Source organism: Rhea pennata, chromosome 22 (assembly GCF_028389875.1).
Source record: "Rhea pennata isolate bPtePen1 chromosome 22, bPtePen1.pri, whole genome shotgun sequence".
Classification (NCBI taxonomy): Eukaryota; Metazoa; Chordata; class Aves; order Rheiformes; family Rheidae; genus Rhea; species Rhea pennata.
In genome coordinates, this window is record NC_084684.1 from 8616078 (window position 1) to 8639131 (window position 23054).

At 63.5% G+C, this 23054-nt stretch overlaps 1 protein-coding gene across 2 annotated transcripts; it reads right to left on the reverse strand.

Moving 5' to 3' along the window:
- Positions 1-1728: 1728 nt before the first annotated feature.
- Positions 1729-21085, reverse strand: ACOT7 (acyl-CoA thioesterase 7). Of its 2 annotated transcripts, XM_062593091.1 has the most exons (9): positions 20911-21085; positions 20468-20585; positions 20204-20360; positions 15056-15147; positions 11896-12010; positions 9549-9635; positions 4846-4962; positions 3464-3648; positions 1729-2259 (listed from the first exon to the last, which is right to left on the reverse strand). In XM_062593091.1, the coding sequence occupies exons 1-9, from the start codon at positions 20961-20963 to the stop codon at positions 2155-2157; spliced, it is 1029 nt and encodes a 342-aa protein (XP_062449075.1). In that variant the 5' UTR covers positions 20964-21085; the 3' UTR covers positions 1729-2154. The 2 variants fall into 2 exon arrangements, with proteins under 2 accessions (XP_062449075.1, XP_062449076.1); XM_062593092.1 differs by lacking the exon at positions 9549-9635.
- Positions 21086-23054: the final 1969 nt, after the last annotated feature.

Genomic DNA, 23054 nt, shown 5'->3' on the forward strand with positions numbered 1-23054 from the left:
GCCGGAGCGCGGCCACGGGAGCAGGGAGGCTCTGCGGCCTCGCGGGCTGGGATGATTGGGTAAGGAGCCGGAGGTGCCGCGGGCCAGGCGGCCTCCGGCTCGGCCCCGCTCCGCTGTGCCGCCGTAGAGCGCCACGCTGTGCCACGCTCCACCGTGCTGCGCACCGGTGTGCCCCACCACGCCGTGCCATGCACTGCCACGCTGTGCCACGCGCTGCAGCTCCATGTCACACTGTGCACCAGCACGCCGCACACCGCCACGCTGTGCACCGCCACGCCACACACTGCCACACCCCGCACTGCCACCTGCACACTGCTGTGCACCGCCTCGCCACGCACTGCCATACTGTGTCTCACCATGCACCACCACACCAGGCACCACCAGACTGTGCCGCACACCGCCACGTCACGCGCCGCTGTGCATCGCCGTGGTGCTCATCGCTGTGCACGGCAGTGCTGTGCCACGCTGTGCATCACCACGCCACGCTGTGTGCTGCCACACCATGCCATGCTGTGCACCACCCCACCGTGCCCGGCCACGCTGTGCACCGCCACACTGTGCTGTGCAGCACCCCACCGTGCAGCACCCCACCGTGCACCGCCACGCTGTGCGCTGCCACACCGTGCTGTGCACCACCCCACCGTGCACCGCCACGCTGTGTGCTGCCATACCATGCCATGCTGTGCAACACCCAACCGTACACCGCCACACCATGCCGTGCTGCGCAGCGCCGTGCATTGCGCTGTCACACCGTGCACCACCACGCCACGCACCGCCACGCCACACCATGCTGTGCAGCGCCGTGCACCGGCTCGCCGTGCCATGCCGCGCGATGCCCCGCCATGCACCACGCCGTGCCGTGCCATGCCATGCAGTGCCATGCACCACACCCTGCCCCGCCGCGCCACACCATGCCATGCCGTGCAGCGCTGTGCCCCGCTGCGCAGCACACCGTGCCGAGCCGAGCCGAGCCGAGCCATGCAGTGCCGCGCCGCGCAGCGCGCCGTGCCGGCCGCGGGCGTCCCGCGGAGCGCGGCTGCGGCCGGCGGCGGGCAGCGCGCCGGGGCCCGGGGCCGCCCGCTCCGCTCCCGGCTCCAGCGGCTGCTCCGCGCTTCCCGCGGCGCCGCGCGCTCCCCCCGGGAAGGGCCGAGGCGGCAGAGGCGCCGCTGCAGCGGCAGCGCCGAGCACCGAGCACCGCCCGCGCCGGCCCTACCTGCCGCCGCCGCCGCCACCGGAGCGCGGAGCCGCCGCGCCGAGCGCCCGCCGGGGCCGCGGCGGCTCCGCGCATGCCCGGGCGCCGCCCGCCGCCGCCACCCGGGCGCCGCGGGGATGGCCGCGCCGCGCCGCGACCCGCCCGGACCGGGGGCTCCCCGCCGGGCGGTGGAGCCGAGCGCGCCGGGGCCGCGGCGGACGCCGCCTCGGCCGAGCGCCGCAGCCCGCTCCGGGCTCCGGGCGCCCGCCGGGCACCTCGCGGGGCTCCCGCGGCCCGAGCCTCCCCCGCGCCGCCGGTCCCGCCGCGGAAGAGCCCTCCCGCCGCCGCGCGCAGAGAGGGGAGAGCGGGTTTACTGCAGTCCAGGACGGAGAGACTTTATTCATGTCACAGAACTCCTTAAATAACTTAGAGGTGCACAGAGACGCTAGCTGGAGACTCGGAGGGAGCGGGGGAGACGCGGAGCGCGCGCGGCCGGGGACGCGGCCGGAGGCGGCCGCGGCGCGCGAGAGGCGGGAGGCCCCGCGCGCCCCGGCTGCCCGCGGCGCTCCGCGCCCGGCCGCGGGACCCGGCTACGGGGGGGAGAGACGAACAACACGAGAACACGCCCGGGCGCCCGCCGGCACCGCGGGCCCGCCGGAGCGCGCCGGCTAGGGCGCCAGGCCGCGCGCAGCTGCGGAGCCGAGCGGCGAGGACAGGACGCAGAAGCTGGGGGCGCGGGCGCCGCTGCGCCCGGCCCGGCGCCCGCGAGCCGGCGGCTTCCCGCATCCGCTCGCGTCGGGGCGGCGAGCTTCATTCGAAAGGCGGCTGCTGCGGCGCGGCAGCACGGGGCGAGCGGCCGGGGCCCCGCGCGCTTGGCACGGCGCCGAGGGGAACGCGGGAGTTCGGCCGAGCGAAGGGTCCGAGGAAGAGGCGGCGGCGGCCAGCGGCGCCCGCGCCGGGGATCACTGCCGGGCCGCCGGCTGCGCCTGCGCCTGCCGCTTGGCTTTCGACTGAAGGTATCTCCCTTTGCCCTCCTCGAAACGCCTCTTCTCGTCCTCGGTCTCTGCCTGGGGTTGAGGGAAAGAAACGAAAGCCATGACGTTTCATTCCGGTAACGTCCGCATCCGTGCACTGGGCAGCACTTTAAAAGGAGGCAGCCCGGGGTCCCGCGCGGCCGGCCTCTCCCCCCAGGAGCGGCGGGCGCTGCGGAGCCAAGCCGCTTCCGAGCAGTGCGGCGGGGACGCGCGCGGGAGGCCGGCGCGCCCCCGCCACAGGGGATTCAAGTGAAAAGCTGCAGTCTGTGAAATACATAAACGCTATTTTGGTAGCTGATTTATAATTAGCCAGCAAAATACTTTGAAATGCTAAAGAGCAGGAGATCTACGTGGTATAAAATATTAATCAAGAAACAAGTCTAAGCCAGCAGCGCTGCATCTTACGGCTGCAAAGATCTGCCGGGATCAGGGGAGCTAAAAATAGACGGAGGCTGAAGCGGGAGCTCAGGGGACTGGGGAAGGGCCGTGCCGGCGTCCGCGCGCAGCACTCGGCGCTCCCTCCCTCAGCAGGGCCCGGGCGCCGGCGTTCCCCACGTGAAAAGGGAGGGAAGTCTGCAAAGCCCAAGAGCAGGTTTTCCTCACTCGGGAAGAACAGCCTTCATAGCGGCAGTTGTCAACCAGAGCAGATTTTTAAAAAGAAAAAAAAATACAGCCTGCTTTGGAAACGCTTTCTCACGCTCATATTTTTGTGCTGAATAATTCAAAGGAAGTGGTTTTCTCGGACAGCAGAGCCCCAAGGGCATCGCCTAAGAAGCCCGAGTATGTAAAATGTTCGGTGTTTAATAGACAAGAAGCTTGAAACCTCCTGTTCTTGCAGCGAAGGCCGGAACACCTGGGTTAAAACTGGAAGCAAGGGCTGCGTTCAAGCGCAGTTTAGGCAGCGGGGCTGCACGTGCAGGCAGCGTTGAGCGAAGGCCTCCTCATGGCATCCCTGGCAGGGACGAGCAGCCCGGAGGCTCCCGCCGAGCACCTGCGCCACGGAGCCGGGGCAGAGGCGTCCCCGCGGCGAGCCTCAAAGCCGCCGGCCGCGGCCAGGGCGGCGCTGGGCGGGACCCAGAGCCCCGTGCGGACGTCGCGAGCGCGGCCCCGGCGAAGCGGCTGCGGCCCCCGGCTGCTCCAGGGGAGCTCGAGGGCCCCCGGCTCGCCCCGCAGAGCCCCCGCGCAAAGCGGCGTGCTCCTCCGCCCCGGCACGCGGCCCCCAGGAGCGGGCTCTTACCAGCAGCTGTGGGACCGGCAGAGGTTTCCCCTCCTTGCTGAGGGACACGTAAGTGAAGAAAGCACTGACAGCCCGGTATCTTTCCTGAGGCTCGTCCACAAAAGGGTCGGCATCCACAAAGACCTCAATTTCCATGGATTTATTGCTTGTGAAGGTCATGCGTCCAGAAACAGTAATAACGCTACCTGCGAAACACAGATGGGCCGGTTAATCAGCAGCAGCAGGATCCAGCAGCCATCCGTTATCCGGAACATAAAAGCACTCCGCAGCCAAAGGGCCAGCGCATCAGATGAGCCTTTGAGGAGCAAACCGCGGCCGTCCTCGCGAACAAAGAGCCTGCCACAAACCCTACCGTGCTTCTTGCTCACAGGGGCGGTATTTTTAACTCTTTTGGGGGGGAGGGGGACATTGAGATCTAGTTCTGCACGCTGCGATGGCAAAGCCCGGCAGAAGGGATCAGCTGATGGCCCTCCCTAAAGAGGCGCGTGCCAGTTTCTACCCGGCACGTCCACGACCAGGTGCGAGACCGTCTGCGCTCGTTAGAAAAAACGAGCGGAACCGTCTTCCTCCTGGACCGTTTCCCAGCACAACGCACGTCGGATTAAGATCTCACGTGCCTTGAGCTCTCACGACAGCACCTTGGGGTGCTGCTCTGCTGCGCCCGCAGAAGGCGGACCCTCACGTCAGGCTAATTCCCCGGCCCGAAACACCGAGCGCCGAGCCTCGAACACGGCGGTTGGGTGGTCGCGCGTGATTACGCCAAGGAGCCGGCTTTGCCCAGCACTCGCGCGCTGTGATCGCTCGGTGGAGAAAACGCCACCGTGTGCCGCGACAACTCACTCCTGCAAACGCGTCACGCGCGCAGCAGCCTTTGCAAGACCTCAGATTCGTTTCAGCTCGCGCCCTCGGAGCATGCTGTCCTGGGCAGAAGCATCAAGTTCACAGCAAGCACGGTTCTGCCTAACCGGGACAGGCAACACGGGGCACGGTGTGTATTTTGAAACAACACCCCAAAAAACCCCCAGGCCCACAGCAGCAGCCGTCGCTGGATGCAAAGGCAGAGTCTCTCGCTCACCGATCGCGCCGCGCAGCAGACTCGCCGCTGACGTGCCGCGCTCTCGGACCGAGCCTCGGCGGGCCGCAGCGCGGCAGCGCTGCAGTGCTCCGCGCACCCCTAAGTCAGAGCAAGCAAACGCCTCCGTTCTTCAGGGCGATGACTGGCACCGCTCCCGCACCACGAGGTGCTTTTTACCGTGGATGAAATCCGGATGAAACTTCTCTGCCGCTCCGAGGGAGCGGAAACACGGCATCGACAGCAAAAGGGAGGCAGCCGCCAGCGCGCCCGGGGCCGTTCGCCCTCGGGGCCCGGGACTGCCCTTTACCTTTCTTGATCTTCTCGTGGAAGTTGATGGCGTCCACGGAGGCCGTGACGATGTTGGTCTTGCAGTGGCGGGCGGCGACAATCCCCGCGACCTCGTCCATGAGCTTCATGGTGACACCTGTAAGGGGAAGGCACGGGTGAGCGCTGCGGCGGCGGTGCCGCCGAGCCGACCGCAGAGCGAGGAGAGGAGGTGCTGCCGCCGCGGCCCCCGGCCCTGCCGCGGGCTGCTCAACGCCCCCGGGAGTCGCAGCTGCCTTTTGCAGGGCCAGGAGCAGCCTGGCTCCAGCCCACGTAAGCGATGCTACTTTGCCTAAGCCCTACTAGCCCGGAGCTACTCTTTTTGCCGTTGTAAACGCACGCAGGTGCTAAACAGGCGGACTCTCACGTACGGAAGATGAAGGTGTCGCACCCGCTCGAGGCCACCGAGGCGAGCAGCGGGCCGAAGCACGTGCCCATCGTTCGCAGGGTCCTCAGCACGGCCTCTGCACGACGCGAGACTGGCTGAGCAAAGACAGATGCGCTGCAAGAGCAGATCTCAGCCACGGGAAAACCGTCCGACGGAGCTGCCGTCACTGGGATAACGGGTCCGTCGGAGCAATACTAGGATGACAGCCACTCCGATCGGGGAATAATCTCTAGGAGTCATGCCACTTCTGGTTCTCCTAAGTGTCTTTTAAAAACCCTCAGCGTTGTAATGCAAGACCTGTCTGTACGATCCCTGCTTTAAGTGATCTGTTTATATTTTTCTGAAGCACATGACCGGGTAAAACATTAAAGCAGCCTCTGTCTCAGATCAGCATCTGACTGTGCTCCGAGGACGTACGAGAGCTGCACACGATGCTTTTAGCCGCTTCGTGGGAATACAGCCATCCACCTATGCTTGAAAACGTATTTAAGAGACCCTTCTACAAGACCACGAGTTAAAAAAGTGCAGCCTGAAAAAATCTGGAGAGGAGACGGGCTGTCATTTTTAAGGAGAAACCAAGTCACACAATGTAGGCACTCAAAAGCTATGATGCGCAAGAGCTGGAGTTATTCATTCCCACGTAACACAGGCCACCTTAGATGTCCTCGTGACTGTTTAATACCCACAGCAGCGCGCGCCAGGATGCCCGGGGGCACAAGCGGAGGGCAACGCTCCCACTCCGAGGACGCGAGTCCCTTGCAAGGCGCGTGCTTCTCCGAGGAGGAGGCCATCCCGGACGCGAGCCGTGCCCGTGCTCTGCGGGCGCGGCACAGGAGGACCGCGCTGCCGAGGACCCCAGGGCTCCCCGCCGGCTCCGTTTCTCCCGAACCTGCGAGCTCGCAAGTGACCTGCCAGGCCAGCTCATCCCTTCGGCGCTTTCAGGCCACGTGCCCCATCCACTGCAACGTTTCAAACAGGACCGTAGGCACCAGCGGGAAGAGCCCTACAGCTTGCGGCGACGAGTGGAAAGCGCTTCCATATAGTGCTCACTTCATGCTGCTGTCAGAGGTCTGCAATGCAAACGGCAGCTCCGACTCTCTTCTTCCAGTTCATTTCTGTATTTCAATCAGGACAGCTCCAAAAAATCGCTAACAAACACCGCACGCGGGAAGGCCTGAGAGCCTGCGGGCTGTGGAGCAGAGCCGGGCACGGCAGCGCCCTCCGGCCCGTGCCTGCCGTGGGCAAAGGCAGGCGTCCTCGCTCGCCGAGTCCCTCTCTCCCGTTTCAGACACATCTGAGCGAACGGAGCAGCAGCCTAAGTCACTTGGAAAAAAGCCAAAAGCAGAAATTAAATAAACCAGCAATACTTTAAAATGCTTTTAAGCAAACACTCTTAGGTACAGATAACAGTCACTGCATGAATTCAAAGAAGGCAGGACAAACACTGTATTTTCACACTGTTCCACACCTTCGGTGGGATTTTTCCAGGATCCTGTGACTTACACCGGGTTTTAAAGAGAACATAGCGCCAGTGCTGCTTTTTGTTTTACAGCATCTGTTGCTTTATGCTAATTAGCCCTCACAGCTGCTAATTACGCCTTGATTTTCGGTGATATCTCAGCTCTATTCTTCTTCAGAAGGGGAAAACAAAAGCGGGTCCCTGTGCCCGGCCTGCCTATTGAAACTGCAGGTGCCGGAGGCCGCGGGGGCTTTCTTCCGCCAGCCAGGAGCTGGGCTGCGCGCCGCGCGCCGCTCCATCGGCGGCGTCCTCTCGCGCGGAGCGGTTATTTACGCCCAAGCCGTGCTGCCGGCGCGGCCGCTCGGTCTTTATCTTCTCAGCGGACTGATGAATTGGGTACGATTACACGAGCACTCGGAATAAACTGGCGCTATGAAGTTTGCTTTCCTTATCAGCAGGTTGGACTTGACTCTGCAAGCTCGAAAACAGGAACGCTGCTTTCGTTTCCAGTTCTTCCAAATCGTGCTGTGTTCTCCCTTACGTAAATGCAGCGTGCAGCCAGATTTGATTTTCTCTAATACGATCAGTGGTTAAGGGTATTCTCCTCAGCTGCAAAAGGCTAGGCAGCTCCGACCTGCCTCCCTGTCAGTTTATCAAACCCTCTTCTACCTGGAGAGACGCAAAGAGATTCAGTCCAGCAGCAATTCACACGCGGCCCGGCTGCAACGCGGGAGCTCAGCGCCAGCCGCCAGGCACGACGCCGGCGCCTCGCGTCCGCAGCCCCGACGGGACGGGGCTGCGGCGCTTCTGCGGGCGACGAGCGGCCGAAGCGCTCTGTCTGCAAAGGCCTGCGCAGCCGAGAGCCAGCACAGCGTGCAATTACCTGCTGTACCCAGGCAAAGACCTTTCCCTTTTTTTTTTTTCCCTTAATTGAAAGGAAAGTTTCAGTCAATCCCCTGGGTGCTACAACCATCAGACCCCGAGCCTGACGCCGGAGCGGCTGCCGGCACGCGCAAGCTGCGCCACGTGGCGCTTCTGGAAAGGCAGGTAGCAGTCCCGTGCGCAGAACAGCGCCTACCACAAGTTACAGGACTGTACCGATTCTGTGAAAACATACTAAAAGAGGAGCACGCATATGAAATGCTTTTTCAAGCACGGTAACCCATCACCGCTCTGTCGAGAGCCTGACTCATTTTGCTTCAGATACGTGCAGACATTTCTTTGTAGGTAAATGAGAAAATTGCACTACTCAATTATCTTCGGCTTGTTACCCAATTTATGCATTTTCAACACTCCCAGGAGCTTGTTGCTTATTCTCCGCTAGCAGATTACCTTGCACAGTGTCATTAGGAAGTGCTCGTGAATTGTATGTACAAAACACTAAAACCGAAGTAAATGGTGCATTATAATTTTGTTGCTAAACGTGAGCTCCAGATACCAGCAGGGAAGCACGCACGTGTCAGGATTGAGCTTTTATCTGAACTGAAGCACTGCTGAATTTTGTAGTAAGCGGAAAGGAATCTAAGCGCTTCCATAGGCAGGATCTGAGTTCAGGGGTCCCTGGATGTAACGATCCATCCAGAGAAGTGCTGTGGAGAAAACACCAATACACGTGTCACTCCCAGCAGGCTGATCGGAAAACCAATCCCGTACTAATGCATTTCAAATATCGCTCGGATATAAACTGCACTTCTGCTCTGGGGAAAAGAAGAAGAAGAAAGAAGATCACGTTCCGAGCACGGCACAGAGAGGCTCGTTTTGTCGCTAGCTCGGTGAAGTGCCACTGCACCCCCTTGCCCCGGGCGCCCGCAACGGGAGTCCTGCTCTTGCCCCCCGCCAGCTCCAAACCGACCGGCGGAGGAGCAGCTCCGAGTCGCAGTCCCCGCGTCACCACAGCCAGCAGCGGCGCGCTCACCCCGGCGTCCGGCCGGGTTTTCCCGAAACCACACGCGACTTCCGCGAGCCGCACCGCGGCGGGGGCTAACCCGACGCACAACTTCTGGAGGAGCGGCCATCAGCATCCCTCCAGTCCGTCCGTCCGTCCGTCCGTCCAGCGGCTGCGCCCGAGCGAGCCGGGCGCTCTGCCAGCAAACCCGCACGCCTGCCTGGCCGACCCAGGCCGCCAGCCATGGGCAGGCCGGGGCACAGCGGCTCCACCGCCGCCACCTCACCAGGAGGGGCACAGCAGCTCCCACGGTCCGGAGAAGGCGGCCCCGAGATCCCAAAGACCTCCGAGGCAGCGGCACTCGGAGCGGCACGTCAGCCCGCGCCACGGGCTCGCGAGCCCGCGGACGGGAGTTACCGCGGCAAGCTCGCAACCGGAGCATCGCCAGCCGAGTGTTTCGCTGCCCGCTTTCCCACCAGCGAGTCAACAAGAGTAAAGCAGAGAACATGCTAGGACTGCCCCTGCTTCGTTCCTGATCTTGCTAAGAAGCGAATGCTAACGGCACGGCAGAACACCGTAACTACCCTCAGCCCGTCAGGCGCGTTCGCCTGCCTCGGACCCGCCGCTCTGCGGAGGCGAGAAGGCCGCCCGAGTCTGACCGCAGCCGCTCGCTCCATCTCGCAGGAAACCTTCTCCCTGGCAGCGCGGCTCCAGCTCCCGGCGCCGGCGAGAGCTGACCGGCCCAGGCCGACTCGCGTGCGGTCCTTCCGCCGAGGAGGCGCTTCCACCCTGCACGTGGCCTTCACCAGCCTCTGTGTCATCCTCATCCTCCCCATTTCGGTGCCTCCAGGCCCCTCCTGCCCTCGCGCCGGCCTCGGGGAACGCTTGCACGCGCAAGCGCGGCGGGCTCGGCTGCGTTTGACAAACACGACTGCGACGTCTGGTTTTACTCACCGCCGTGCACGAACCCAAGCAAAGTGCAGTCCGACGGTCCCACCAGGTGGATCAGGCTAGACTGGCTGTAGCCCACGGTATGCGGCTCTGTTCAAAACAGACAGGCAAAAAGCAGAGACGTCAAACCCTGCAGGCAGGAGCCAGAGCACGATCCTGCCCGACTGCAACCTGACGTCTTGCAAGAACGCTGCCAGGAGCCCCAGGACAGCCGTCCGGCTCATCTTAAAGGATGAAAACGTTGCGTTACATTTTCAAGACTGAAATACTTCCAAATCAGTTTAATCAAACAACTGAAATCAATCCTGAAAGAAAAGGCTGTTTAATACATGATAGACTGCCAAGTCTCTCTAGCAGTAACCTACCAACTTTATTCAAATTCAGCTTGGTGGGTTTTTTAGTGTTTTTTTTTTTTTTTTTTTTAACAAAGTTAACAGGAGCCTTGAAACAAACTGAAAATAATTGAAGAGAATTTGTAGTTTTATGGTTTTCTTCCTCAGGCTATCAGCTGCATGCTACACTGAGGCTCTGCAGGTTAGATTTTCCTGACTCTGGTTTCTTTACCTGTCTGCTGTCTAACAGTGCATCAAAAGGAGGATGCTTTCAGCTCAGCTTTAACAACATCTCTATTCCCACATGCCCAAGTAATGGCACATACTGGCGTCATTTGACATGCAAGTGCCACTAAATCTAAGTGACATAAATTGCGCCCTCAGATTGCCAGCAGCGAAAAAAATTGGTCTCAGAGGCCCATTCCCAGCCTTTGAATCTTTGCTTAATGAGAGGTATAAAGTATAGAGGCACTTACTACAGGAAACACAAAACCCAGTACCCGACTGCTTAACGTTATAAGCTCTCTGAGAAGCCAGTGGGAGTCACAGCGATGCAGGGAGCATGGGAGCACGCTGGCCCGCGCCTCTGCAGACACACACGCATGACCCGGCACCCACGAAACTGCCCGCAGCTTACCTTTAGTCTGTCTGTCTGTGAGCAGGGAGAGTAAAGAAGAAAGGTGTTTGAGCAACTTTCGTCATTTCCCACCGCAGAGGCGACCCACTGCCACCCCCGGGCCTGCTGGAGTTAGGTCCGCGGACGGACGCGTTCTGCGTTTGAATGGGCTCGCAGACCCGTGGGCACTAACGGCACGCAAGTCCGCGGTGCGCAAGCAGCACTTCCGAGATCCCCGCCAACTGCAGCGGCTTCGAGCAACGATCACCGCGCGGCAGTGGACAAACACCTCCGCCCCGTCACCCACCCCCCAGTTCGAACGTCGGCTGATGAATTTCCTGTTAAAAAACTGTTTCCAGAGAGGAGTTGCGCAGGCAGGCAGCTGCAGAACCACACTCACGCTTACACTCCCCTGACCGCTGAACACAACTTGGTCCCACTGCTCAGAGCCCAGCAAGCCACTTCATCTCGCCTTGGCAGAGATGTGCGAAGCGGCAAGAGAACTGTGTTTCAGAAAAAAAACGACCTGCCAACAAGCCTCTGGAACGAGATCGGAGCAGCTCAGGAACTCGTTCACCCCTTGCGATTTGTTGCCAGGCAACTGCTGCACAAAAAGCCTGAATCCATGTACCGTTCTCACATTTTAAAGGTAGTTAAAATTAACGAGCTCTGGAGAAAGCATCTCTGTTCAAAATAGCCTGCGGGTCACCTCTTCTAACTCGCCCTCCAAGAACGGTGTCTTCGTTCGCGGGAGATCTCCAAAATGATACTGCAAATCCCAACACATCATTTCCGAGTACAAACTCTTAGCTGCAGACACTTGCGAGCAGCCCGAGCTGCCTCCTTTAACGCGCAGATGCACACCCTTGGACTGCATGTGCTCTGCCACACGAGCTCTATAAATACCAGCGCGCAGCAGCGCAGCCGGTCCGTGCTCCGAGCTGCCGATCTGCAACACAACGGCTCTCCAAAAACAAGCAACCAGGAGAGAAGGAAGCTCCTTGAGACCAGCGGGAGCTGATCTAGTTTGTGCAATAAATCCTCCCTCCATCTGCCTCGACCGTTCAGATCTGGGAGCCTGGAGTCGCTGCTTGCCCAGGGGCAACCTGGAGCACGTTGGTGATCTTGACATTGAAGGGATGAGCCTGAAGAAAGTGTCCTTCCTGGCCACCACGGCAGCAAGGAGCTTCGAGAGAAGCCTCCTTTGGCCAAGATGGATCTCGCAGGAGCCACGGAGACCTCCCCAAGAGTGAGGAGGAAGAGCACGAACCCAGAGAAGTGACTGAGCAGTCCCTGCTGTGACCCTCTGACCACCTCCCCAAAGCCCTCCCGCCTCCTCCGACTGCCGCAAACCACGGAGACGGTTCTTCAGGATACGCGCTGCTCGTGCTGAATGCCTTACCTGGGTTGATCACAGGGAAGATCACGTCCCCGTTCCTTTGTTTGGTTTCCAGTCGATCCAGCTTTTGCTCTTCGTAACGTTTCCTTCCTTCGTCTTCCTGCTCCTTGCGCGCGTACTGGAAGGAAAGAGCGCGGTTCACTAGAAGACCCGGGCCTGCCCTTGCTGCTCTCGCGCAGCACCGAGGGAGACCTCGCGGTGCTGCCGAAGAGCGGCGGCGGCCTTGGGGCACGCGGCGCCGAGCGAGCGGCACCGGGGTCGGGCACGCGGCGCCGAGCGGCACTCCGCCCCGGCACGCGTCCCGGCGAGCCGCCTGCAGCTCCGCGGCCGTCAGGAAGCTCTCCCGCTCGGGAAGACGACATCTGCGACGTCTTGCTGTTGCCACGCTTTCGTGTCGAAGTCGAAGGAGAACGTAGCCATGTTACAGACCTGTCAAGTACAGTCGCCGCCAGGATTTAAACGCAGACCAAACAGCCATCCATTTCAAACAGGAAGAACACTCCTGGGAACTACGTCCCGCCGCGCCGCACGGAAAAGACGCCAAAGCAAGCAGGCAGCGCCCGTGCCTCCAGGAGGGTAACTTCCAAAGCTCAGGCACGTACCAGACAACGTTCAGCAAGCCCTGTCCTGAAGAGCTTGCAGAACGAAGGCATCTACTGAAAGGACAGGACATCAGCAAAGCAGAGGACGTGCAGCCAGAGGGCAAGACAAGTGAAAAGCGACAACTAAATAAATCGTTCCCACTCCAAGTTAATCCCTCCAGGCCCTCTACAATAAAAGGGGGAGGTCCCCGAGCTGCAACTTCAGCCACCATTTGCTGGCTGCCGCTCCAAAGGTTTATGACAGAGACGCTCTGGGACGCCACTGGCACGGGCCATGGCTTCCACCGGTGCCGCTGCTTCCCACACTGCTCCTTCCCGCAGGTCAGCTTCCCGACGGCACCGTCCATCAGGCCGAAGGTCCCATTTCACGTCCTCCCTGCCAGGGATCCTCATCTCCACTTGCCAACATGATGAACGCTCACTTTCCGCCGGGAAAAACCACGGGATTGTTATACGGCCACTGCTGGCCACCCTGCGCCAGGAGCACCGAGTCAGACACACGTGCGGCGCTGTCTGTTTTAGGAGACAGCAGCAATCTTTGCCTTTAGGCACGGCAATGGAGCCGCTTTGGAACTGCACACCTGGAGTCTGCCCTCCTGCCAACCTCTCCATACCGCTCTCAGAAGCAACCACCTCTTCAGACAAAGTCCTCTACACCGCTCAGCGCTTCTACTCCGTGCAAACGGCTAGAAACCAAGCAAAATGTCTTCAGGAAAAGGGTGCAGCTGTGGTAAGTGACCTCTCAGCCAGGGAGGAGAACGTCTAGGTAGACGGCTTATCTTGTGGCATTTTAATTTGCTGAGCACATTCCTTCATGCTCGAGGGACACACATGGAAAGTAACCTAATGCTCCAGCTGTTTTGCTGGCAGAATAAACCTTGGTTAGGTCTGCACCAGACCTCTCTCTGGCTGCTAGTAGAGGCTTGAGCACAGGATATCAACTCAATTATAAAGCAAGACATCTGCCAGCTCCTCAAGGCAAAAGGCATGCGTGCAGAAAACCAAACGAAGAGTGGATGTTCTGTTCTAATAGCCAGACCTTACTCATCGTCCACAAGATGTGCCTACCTCTTGCTCAAAACCGGGTTCCAAATTTTGTTTGGAATCTTGCCAGCTTTCCGGCTGAAGGTAACTGCTTCATGACAAAACATCCAGCTCCAGCCAGAGTGGGATAACTTGGCAGATTTTCTTTGGCCCACCTAACAGCTCATACAAACACACACCTTCGGGAAAAGAGGCCAAGATCAGTCATTTGAAAGATCCCTAAACTGAGCTTGAAAAACTGCAGAGAGATCATGGAAGTGTTACTTAAGACCTTCCAGAAAGGTTAAGGGAAAGATGACTGGGGAAATGATGGTTTCGCTCCAAGAACTTCAGGGGAAATGAAACAGAACAAGGTCACTTGTTCTGATTTTAGGCAGAAAGGAAGAGACCTATCAGGGGTGAGAAACATAGCCTGACAAGAAAAAAGCTTGGGATCAAAGCTCCTTGCTCCAATACATTTTTTTTCCACGTGCTCCAGTTAAAATGAAAACGAATTCTGGCAGATGAAGTCGTTTTCACCAGCATATTGCTGTGACAGCAGAGTATGACATGCATGACACAGGACTACCCCTTTCCCAGCAGTCTGGCAAGCAGCAAGCCCCAGGGATTCAAGATTTCTGGGAAAAACAGACCAAGTGGAAAACAACAGGTGTTTCCTAAAATATCAAACGAGTAACAGCTATGAGCAAAGAACAAAAGTTTCTGAAGCGCTCAGCGAGCTGCAGCGCTCGTGGCCACCCGGTCTCCGAAGAGCTGGCGTTCCCCGGCTCCTCGCGGCTGAGGCCAGGAGCCCGCTGCTGCCGAGATCACGGGAAAGCGAGGCCGTGCAGCTGCCGAGGCAGGCACCACCCCGAGGGGAGGGAAAGCAGCGGCCCTAACCCAGACACCCAGCCGTTCCCTCCTTCCCCCCAGGCAGCACCCCGGCAGCGGCCCGACCCCCAAGCCGAGGCACCGCGCACGCAGGCCAGCGCTCGGCCGGGGGGGCCGAAGGGCCGCGGGGGCTGCACGGGGGCCTCCGGCCCGCAGCAGCCAGGCATTTCAGACCCGGCAGCTTAGTCGCAGAGCTAAGACTCTGCTCGCTTTTTAAGCCAGAGGACCGATCCCTTCGCGCACGGGCGCGCTGCCCGCGGCACTGCCGAGGCACGCGGCACAGCAGCGGCTGCGGGAACGGGCGCCAGCGGCGCAGCGCTCTCCTGCGCTCCGCGCCACGGACTGACCTTGCTGCAGGTAGCTGCCGGCACGCGGGGTCAGAGAAAGGTCCCCTCCTCCGGAGCAGGCTGCTCGGAGAAGGCACGCGGCGTCCCGCTCGTTTTCGCACTGCTTCCCCCCGGGGCAGCTAGCTCTCCCCTATTTCTGCTCATCAGCTGCGCGAGAAGCGCGGACTGCTTCTCCTGCTCAGTCTGCCGCTGTTCGAACAGGGCGGTCCGAACCGGGCCTCTGCGCGAGCCCGCGAGCCGCAGGGAGAGGCGGGCTCGCCGGCAGGCTCTGCCCCGGGACACGACAGCGCGCGCGCTCACCTGCATGGGAGGAACTTCCACAACTTTGTTCACGTTCTTCAGGGACAGGGGCACGTACCACAGCGTCGCCTTGTTCGCCACCTTCTTGGCCCCTGGAAGGGAGGAAGCAGCGAGTGAAGCCGGCGCCGGCAGCGCCGCGGGCGCGCCACCCGAGCGGAGGAGCCCCGGGCAGCGCCGCTCCGCCCGGGGCCGCCAGCAGAGCAGCCAACCGCCCCCAGCACAGCCCCCGACCCGACTGCTGCGCGCTTCCCGCACAAACCCGTGACTCGTCCGCCTCCTCCTGCGGGCAGCCCGGGCGAACCGCGGCCCGAGGAATCAGCCGGGTCGCTCCCGAGGCCGGGCGACGGGCCCAGGGCCGGCTGAGCTGCGCCGAGGAGCGACTCGCCTTCGCACGGAGCTCGTGAGCTCGAGCCGCCTGCCGCGGCGAGTGCCCTAGATGCCCACGGCTAGCGCGGGGCGCGCTCGCGGCAAGGCGCTTGCGAGCAGCTCCGCAGGCTCCCACTCCCAGAGCACCGCTGCTGCGCGAGGTCGCCGCCGGCCAGCGCCGGACGCCTGGCCGCCGTGCCGGGAACGCGGCCACCGGGCAAGGGGCGGACGGCGGAGCGCCCTGCCTCGGCACGCGCCGCGCTCCGCTGCCCGCCGGCCCCTCTGCGCTCTCGCGGCCGGGCGCCGCTCGCACGCTCGGGAGCCTCCTGCGACCACCGGCACAAAGTCGCCTCCTCGGAGAGGCGCGGGAAAGGGACCGAAACCGGGGCGGGGGGCAGCTCCTGCACGACGCCCCGCAGAAGGGCACGGGCGCCGCCCTGCCCCTTCAGCCGCCGCCAGCGCATCGGGACCGGATCGCCGCCGTGCTTTGACTCCGAGTGGATCTGACAACGCGCTCCTGGGAATAGGACTTACTGTCACACCCGTAAAACATCCTGACAGGCAGAGCTAGTTACCACAGCAACCACACGAACAGACCTTTTCCGGGCCGGAGAGAGCAACGTGCACCAAATTATGCAGAACAAGGAAATTGGGGATTTTTACATTCTGTAATAAAAATTGGCAACAGGGCTGCAGTTCCCAAGGAGCCTCCTTTGCGACTTAAGAGCTACGCTTCTCTTTTCCAGCGCTGCTCCCCCGTTCTCGCTTCCAGGCGCATTTGCTATTTTGACATGAGCGTTAGTCAAGCCGGCGCTCTCACCCGCGCAGCCGGCCCGTCGCTTCGGGTGTCTGCGTCTCCCTCCGGCCAGCCCGTCGCCAGCGCTGCAGGTGAGCGGGCGGCGGAGGCGGTGCTGCCACGCGCACGACGACGTCTCCGGCCGCCGGCTCGGCCGCGCCGAGGCTGGAGGCTCGCGGCAAGGCGGTCGTGGCCTTGCCCTGGGAAGGCAGCTGGGAGGGCACCGGCTCCGGTCGCGAGGCCCGCGGCTGCACGCTAACAAGCCGCCGGGACGGGCGGCGCTGCCGGGAAGCCGAGCAAGCGAAACCCAGCGGTTACGGGGCCGAGGGGAAAACGAGACGCTCGCTTCTTCCCGTCCTTGCAGGCGGAGGGACTCCGGCTCGCAGGCATCCACGAGGGCGGACGCCGGGAGAGGCGCCAGCCGGCACGGCCTGCCCGGGTCCGCCCCGCGCCCGGCCGGCCTCCGGAGCCGCGGTGCCTCCGGAGGGCCCCAGCCGGGCTGCGCGTGCCGGGGCGCTGCGCTGACGCCGAGGAGGTTCCCCATCCGCCCTGTGAGTAAGCCGCGGGCCTGGAGGACACTGCAAGAACAGGACATCGTGCCGGCTCCCACCAGACTTGGCACCGGCGCCAGGGCTCGTCCTCGGCAGACGCAGCTTGAACGGGCACGTCAAACTGTTCGCTGAAAAGAGGAGAGAGTGGAAGCTTGTGCTTAAAAGCGGATGCGATTCGACAATTTCTGGATGCTGGTTTTGGTTCAACTCCTCCATTTCTGTCTTGGGTTTCCAGAGAAAGCGCCTACGTCAAACCTAATGCATACGTTTGTCAGGAACAGCTAAGGCTGAGCAGACCTCGTTTCCCCGTGCAGCGCTGTAAGTTTCTGTCATCTCTTTTATAGCTAAGGCTGTCAGGTGATGTAAACTGAGAGGAAAGCCTCTTGCAGAAGGACGACTTAGCACATCTGCCACGTTACGCAGTAATTTTTCCACGGCCGAACTTCTTGCCTGCTGCTGCAGGCATAAGAGGAGGAAGAGAAAATGTTTTTTCAAACCGCATTTCCTGACTGCCTGGAAGAAACCGATGCGAAGCGTCCCAAAAGACAGAGCGAAGGCGGCTGATGCTCCAAATACAGGCACAAAGCACGACGCGGCACCACGCGGGCAGCCCGCGCCGTGCCCTGCAGACAGACCTTTCTCGCAGGGCCAGTCGGGGACCTCGGTTTGCGTCAGGAACGAACAGCGGGCAAGCGAGGAGCCACGTCGGCGCAGATCGCACCGCTCGGGGGGGGGGAGAGCCACCGACCGGGAGAGGCCGAGGCTCTGCCCCGCCAGGCCCCCGGGCAGGGCGAGACCTCCGCCCGCGCAGGCTGCCCGGACAGGATTTCCTGCCTGCTCCCTGTCTCAGGTTACAAGTGACAAAATGGGCAGGAAAAAAAGAGCATCAACACGAGCTCTTTGCGCATCGCGCTCATCTCTTCAGATGCTTTGAGGGCTAAGGAAATATCTTCGTGACTGGTACCGCACAACTGACGCTGGAGCCCAGCTGGGTACATTTATATCAGGAAGAGACCCACGGGACTCCCTAGCAAAAAGCAGAACATCGCAGAGAGGAGGCTGGAACTGGCACTGGCCCCTCACCAAAAAATACCAAAAAACCCCAGGAGTAATTCCGTGAGCCCCTCCTTGAAGGAAAAGAGGAAGGCCTAGGAAAAGTCAGGGCTGCACCGGACAACACTCAACTGCCTCTGTGCAAATAGGCTTTAACCAAAAGAGGATTCCCCGCAAAACCTTGTGTGTGCTGAAACAGCTGCATGCAGCTGCCCTGTGGGAAGACGGAACTGGGTCACCAGCGTCACCGTACCACCGCGGAAGGGAGTGCTCCGCTCAAAGCAGAGCCAAAGGTTGATCTCACGGAGCCAGACGGTCTCCTGACTCGGTTCTGATGTAAGGAGAGGATTTGCAGAAATGCCTGAGAACGGACCGGAGCAGTGTGGCGCGAACGCGGCTAACGAGCAGCAGGTGCCGGTTGACGGGCAAACACAGCCCTCTAGCGTCAGCGCGGCGGCTCCCGGGAGAGCAGCGCCCAGCGCGGGAGCCGCAGCCGCCGAGCCAGCGGGGCCGCGAGCACCGGAAGGCGCGCACGCCTATCGCGGCAACCAGGCGGCAGACTGCAACGCCTTATCTCCCTTCCAGCCCCAGCCGCTTCCGTACTGCGAGGCTCGGCGACGACCGACGCCGGCGTTCAGCTGCGCGCTGATCAGAGCCGCTCTGCGAGAGCGCGCCGCGCCCCGAGGCCGTCCCTGGGGAGGCCGGCCGGCCACTAACGAACGCTGCGGCAGGGCGTCGCTGAGGCTCTCTTACAGCCCCCCTCCCGCGCTGCAAAAGCGGCCCCGCGTTTCCCGGGACTCCGCACCGGCTCCTGCGGGCCCTTTCCGCCCAGCTACGCCCGTCCCCCAGGCCGCAGCAGCCTCGCGGGCGCTCGAGCCGCCCGGCTGCACCGGGAGCGGCGCAGAGGGGACCGCGCTGCCGCGCGCCGCGTCGCGCTGGCTTCGAGCCCCGCGCCGCGGAAGACGCGCTGGACCTTCTCCCAGAACAACGCAAGCCGCAGGCTGCACGTGGAGGAAAGAGCTTTTCTCCCTGACCGCCTGCACGCCACCACCCAGGCTTGCTGCGGCATGGGCTGCCATCAGCTCCCAATAAACCAAACAGACAGACAAACAAAGCATTTGGCCCAAACACCTGCCTTTTGCCGAAGCCAGCCGCAGCGCTGTTAAGGACGGCAGAGGCCCTGCTGGAGGCGAGTGCCAGGCGGCAGGGCTGGCCGCGGCGCGCCAGGCAGGCGCGGATCGTCCCACTGGCGCGATCCCAGCCCAGGCGCGTGGCCCGGCGGACACGAGCGCTGCCACCCGGCCCCCGCCGAGAGCCCTCCTCACTCGCGTCCACGTCCTTTTGCGTGGATCATCTTGGGAAAGGCAGAGCAAGGGAGGGAGAGCCAGAAAAGGAAAGCAGAATTTAAGAGACACTCATGCAAATAGCTGTACTCCACGTTCACAGGAAAAAGAAAATTAATAGACTGCGCGGGCAGACGCAGAGAGCAGTCCAAGTGCCAAGCACGGCAGAAAGAGCGACGGAGCGCAGACAAGTCCCTTGAGAGCCCGCAGAACAGAAACGGATCGAGAAAAATCGTCGTGAAAGGGAAATACCAGGGAGACGCTTTGGTAAGTCCTGCAAACTTCCCAGCGACCCTGCAGAGATCGCAGGGGACTCGCGGTTCCTCCCTCGCCACCCTGAGCAGCCGGCCCAGCACACGAGCCCTGCGCGGCTGCTCGGCGGCCTCGAGCCAGGTCAGGAGGCCTCCGTCCAAGGAAAGGGAATTTCCCTTGGCAGAGGCATGCTCGTACACGAGACCAAGCAGCTGCTGTCTAAGCCATGCTGGAAGGGTCTGTCGGAGAGATGCAAGTTCCCGGAGCCCAAGCGCTCTCCTTGCCAGGCCCTAACCTGCAGGTCTCCAGATCACCGGGGCTCCCTGCCTCCCTCCGGAGTCCCAGGGCCGTTTGGCAGCCGACCCTGAAGAGCGGGGTGCCGCTCCCCAGGCAGGCGGTCGAGGCATCCCTGTGCCGCGGCGGAGCGGGGGCAGGCGCACGGGACTTGGCTGCGAGCACGGAGCAGCCGCACGGCGTCCAGCCGGGAGACAAAACTTCGTCTCCACCTGCTCTCCCGGGGGGTCGCCCAGGCCCTCCCGACCGCCCCGCCACAGCAGACGGGAAGCCGGCTCCTCGGTTCCTGCCGGCAAACTCCGCTCGCAGCCTGTGAAGCCGCTCCATCTTGAGGGAACCGTTCGTTCCCGGAAAGAGAAGACGGGGCAAGCCGAACGCAGCACGACCCAGAGTTACCTACCGGGCCTCGGGGAGCCCACTGACCGGGCTCTCGCTGTGCGCGTAGAGCTTCTGGCTCCCCGCACAGCGGGGCGGCACGGCCGGAGGCACCTACCCGTTAAAATGTTCTCAGACAGCACGCTGACTTGGACTTCCACGGAGTGCTTGGAGGTGTAGGTGATCTCCGCGCTGACGGTGGCCACCTCGCCGATGCACATCGGGGAGAGGAAGTCCGTGCGCTCCACCCGCGCCAGGGCGGCCACGCAGGGCTCCTAGGAAGCGCGCGAGGGCCGCGGTCAGCGCCGGCGCGGAGCGAGGCTCCCGCCCGGCCGGGGCCCCCGCGCCCCGCGGGACCGCGGCCCCCTGCGCCCCCGCTCACCCCGGCCCGGCAGTTGCAGTGGCGGGTGCTGATGATGGCTCCGGCCTCCTCGATCATCTTCAGCACGGTGCCGCCGTGCACGTTCCCGGCCACGTTGGCGTCGTCCGGGCGCATGATCCTGCGGGAAACGCGGCAGCTCAGCGCGCCCGGCACGGCCTGGCTTGGTCTGGCTCGGCACCGGCGCCGGCACCAGCCCGCAGGCCCAGCCCGGCGGGACCCGTCCTGCCCTGCCCCGTCCGTTACGGCCTGGCACGGCCCGGCCCGGCCCGGCATGGGCACCGGCCCGGCCCGCAGGCCCAGCCCGGCGGGACCCGTCCTGCCCTGCCCCGTCCGTTACGGCCCCGCCCGGCCGCGCGGCCCCGCGCCCGGCCGGCACCGCCTCGGCTCGGCTCGGCTCGGCTCGGCTCGGCCCGGCCCGGCGTGACTCAGCGCCGCGCCCTCACCTGCACACCTGCATGGCGGCGGGGCCCGGGCCCGCGGCGCCGCGCTCCGACATGGCGGCGCGGCTCAGCCCAGCCCGCACGAGTTCTGTTCGTTTCGGTTCAGCCGGACCCGGCCCTGCCCTGCCCGGCTCGGCTCGGCTCGGCTCGGCTCGGCCCGGCCCGGCCCGGCGCCGCCGCTCCGCCGCGCATGCGCACTGCGGCGGGGGCGGGGTGGCTGCAGCGCCGCGGGCTGCCGCGCGGGGGCGCCGCAGGGCGCCGCGCCCGAGGGGCCGGGGGCGGGGCCAGGCCGGGGGCGGGGCCAGGCCGGGGGCGGGGCCAAGCCTGCCGGGGGCGGGGCGCGCTGCGCGGCCGGTGCTCGGCGCTGCACGGCGCGGGGGCGGGTGCTCGGCCCGGCTGCGCCCCGCGGGCTGCGGGCTCCCGCGGCCGGGGTGCCCCGCACGGAGCCCCGCCGCAGCCTGCACCCGCCGCCCGGCCACAGCTCCGCGGCGCCTCGGTGCTCGCCGCGGGGCCCCGGCTGGCGGGCGCCTTCGCCCGTCACACCGGCTCCGCCGTGTCGCGGGCGCACCCGGCTCACGGTGCTGCCCGGGCTCGCACCTCGCTCTGCCCACGGCTTTCCCTTCTGCAGCGCAGCCAGCAGCCTCGCGCTCTGCTTTGAAGTACCAGTGTCGTCACCTTTTCTCAGGCCCTGGCAGACGGTCCTTGGTCGTGCACACGCACGGGCACACGTGTGCAGCCAGCGTGGCAAGCGCCCCAAGGGCCACCCCCTTGCAAAGTGCCTGCTGCAGGGATCCACTTCCCCAGGGGCCAAAAGGCCCCCACCAGCCCCCCACGGCCCGACGCAGGGGGGCGGCGCGGCACTGGCGCCGTTCCGTCCCCGGGCTTTGAAGGTCCAGCGTGAGCGCTGCCAGGCGTTGTGTCAAGGCGCCCGCGCTGCGGCCGGTACGCCTGCGCGATTAGCGGGGGCCAGGGCTGCGGCTGCAGCACATTGGCCACCGAGCCCGAGCCCAAGCCCGAGCCCGAGCCCGGGACGGGTGGCCGGGAGGCTGCCAGCACTTCGCTGCCCCGGAGAGACCCGGACAGAACGCAGTGCCGGCGTGCCCGGGTGCAGGCAGGAAGGAGGCCGTGCATACCTTGGCACCGGTACATTGGCACCTGCATCGCCCAGCCCATCCTCCGGGACAACACTGGGAGCGGGAACACTGGGTGCCCCAGCAGTGCCACGCTTCCGTTGGCGCAACCAGCACCGTCCCACAGCTTTGCCAACATTTTATTTGTACAAACCGGCAGCAGGACTGTGTCCTGCTGCCGAGACAGGACTCCGTGCAAATAAATAGGGCTGTGCCCAGGGCTGGAGCAGGAGCTACCAGGGCCGCCAGAGTGGCACGGCGGCGGCCGTGGCTCCAGGAGGCAGCGGGCGGCGCTCCGGGGGCCGGTGGGGCACCCAGGCGGCCTGGGCAGGTGCAGTAACTGGCGTGGAAGCTCTTGGAGGGCTCTGCATTGGTGAGGCACCAGAGAGGGGCTGGCGCTGGGCCGTCAGGGGTGGCAAGCACCTCCCTCAGGAACTGCACGGTCATCTCCAGGATGTCCTCCTTCTTCAGCCTGCAGGAGCAGGAGCTCTGCGGGGCACGGCGGGTCAGTGGTGGCACGGGTCGATGGAGTGGGTTGGCAGCGCCAGCCTTGGCAAGGGCCCGCGGGCAGGGAGCAGGGAGCTGTGGCTCAACAGGGATGGACGGGCCGGGCAGGATAGATGGGACGGGCAGGGGGCAGGAGGGATGCGGTGCGGGCTGAGTCTGGAGCAGGCAGGGCCGGGACAGGCTGGGACAGGCCGGGATGCGGTGGGGGCCGGGGCCAGCGGGTGGGGATGGCAGGGGCACGGCCGGGGCCGGGACGCTCACGTCCTTGCCGACGAGCGGCAGGATGAGCATCTTGAGCCGGTGGAGGCTCTTATCGACGCGGGCGCGGCGGCGCTTCTCCATGAGCGGCTTGAGGGTCTGCGGGGAGAAGGGGGGTGAGGGCGGGCGGCGGGCTGCGACTCGGCTCGGCTCGGCTCGGCGCTCACCTTGCACGGCTTGGCAGCGGCGGGCGGGGCGGCGCGGCCCCCGACGGGGACATGGCTGCTCCGGCAGTGGCACCGCCGCCGCCTT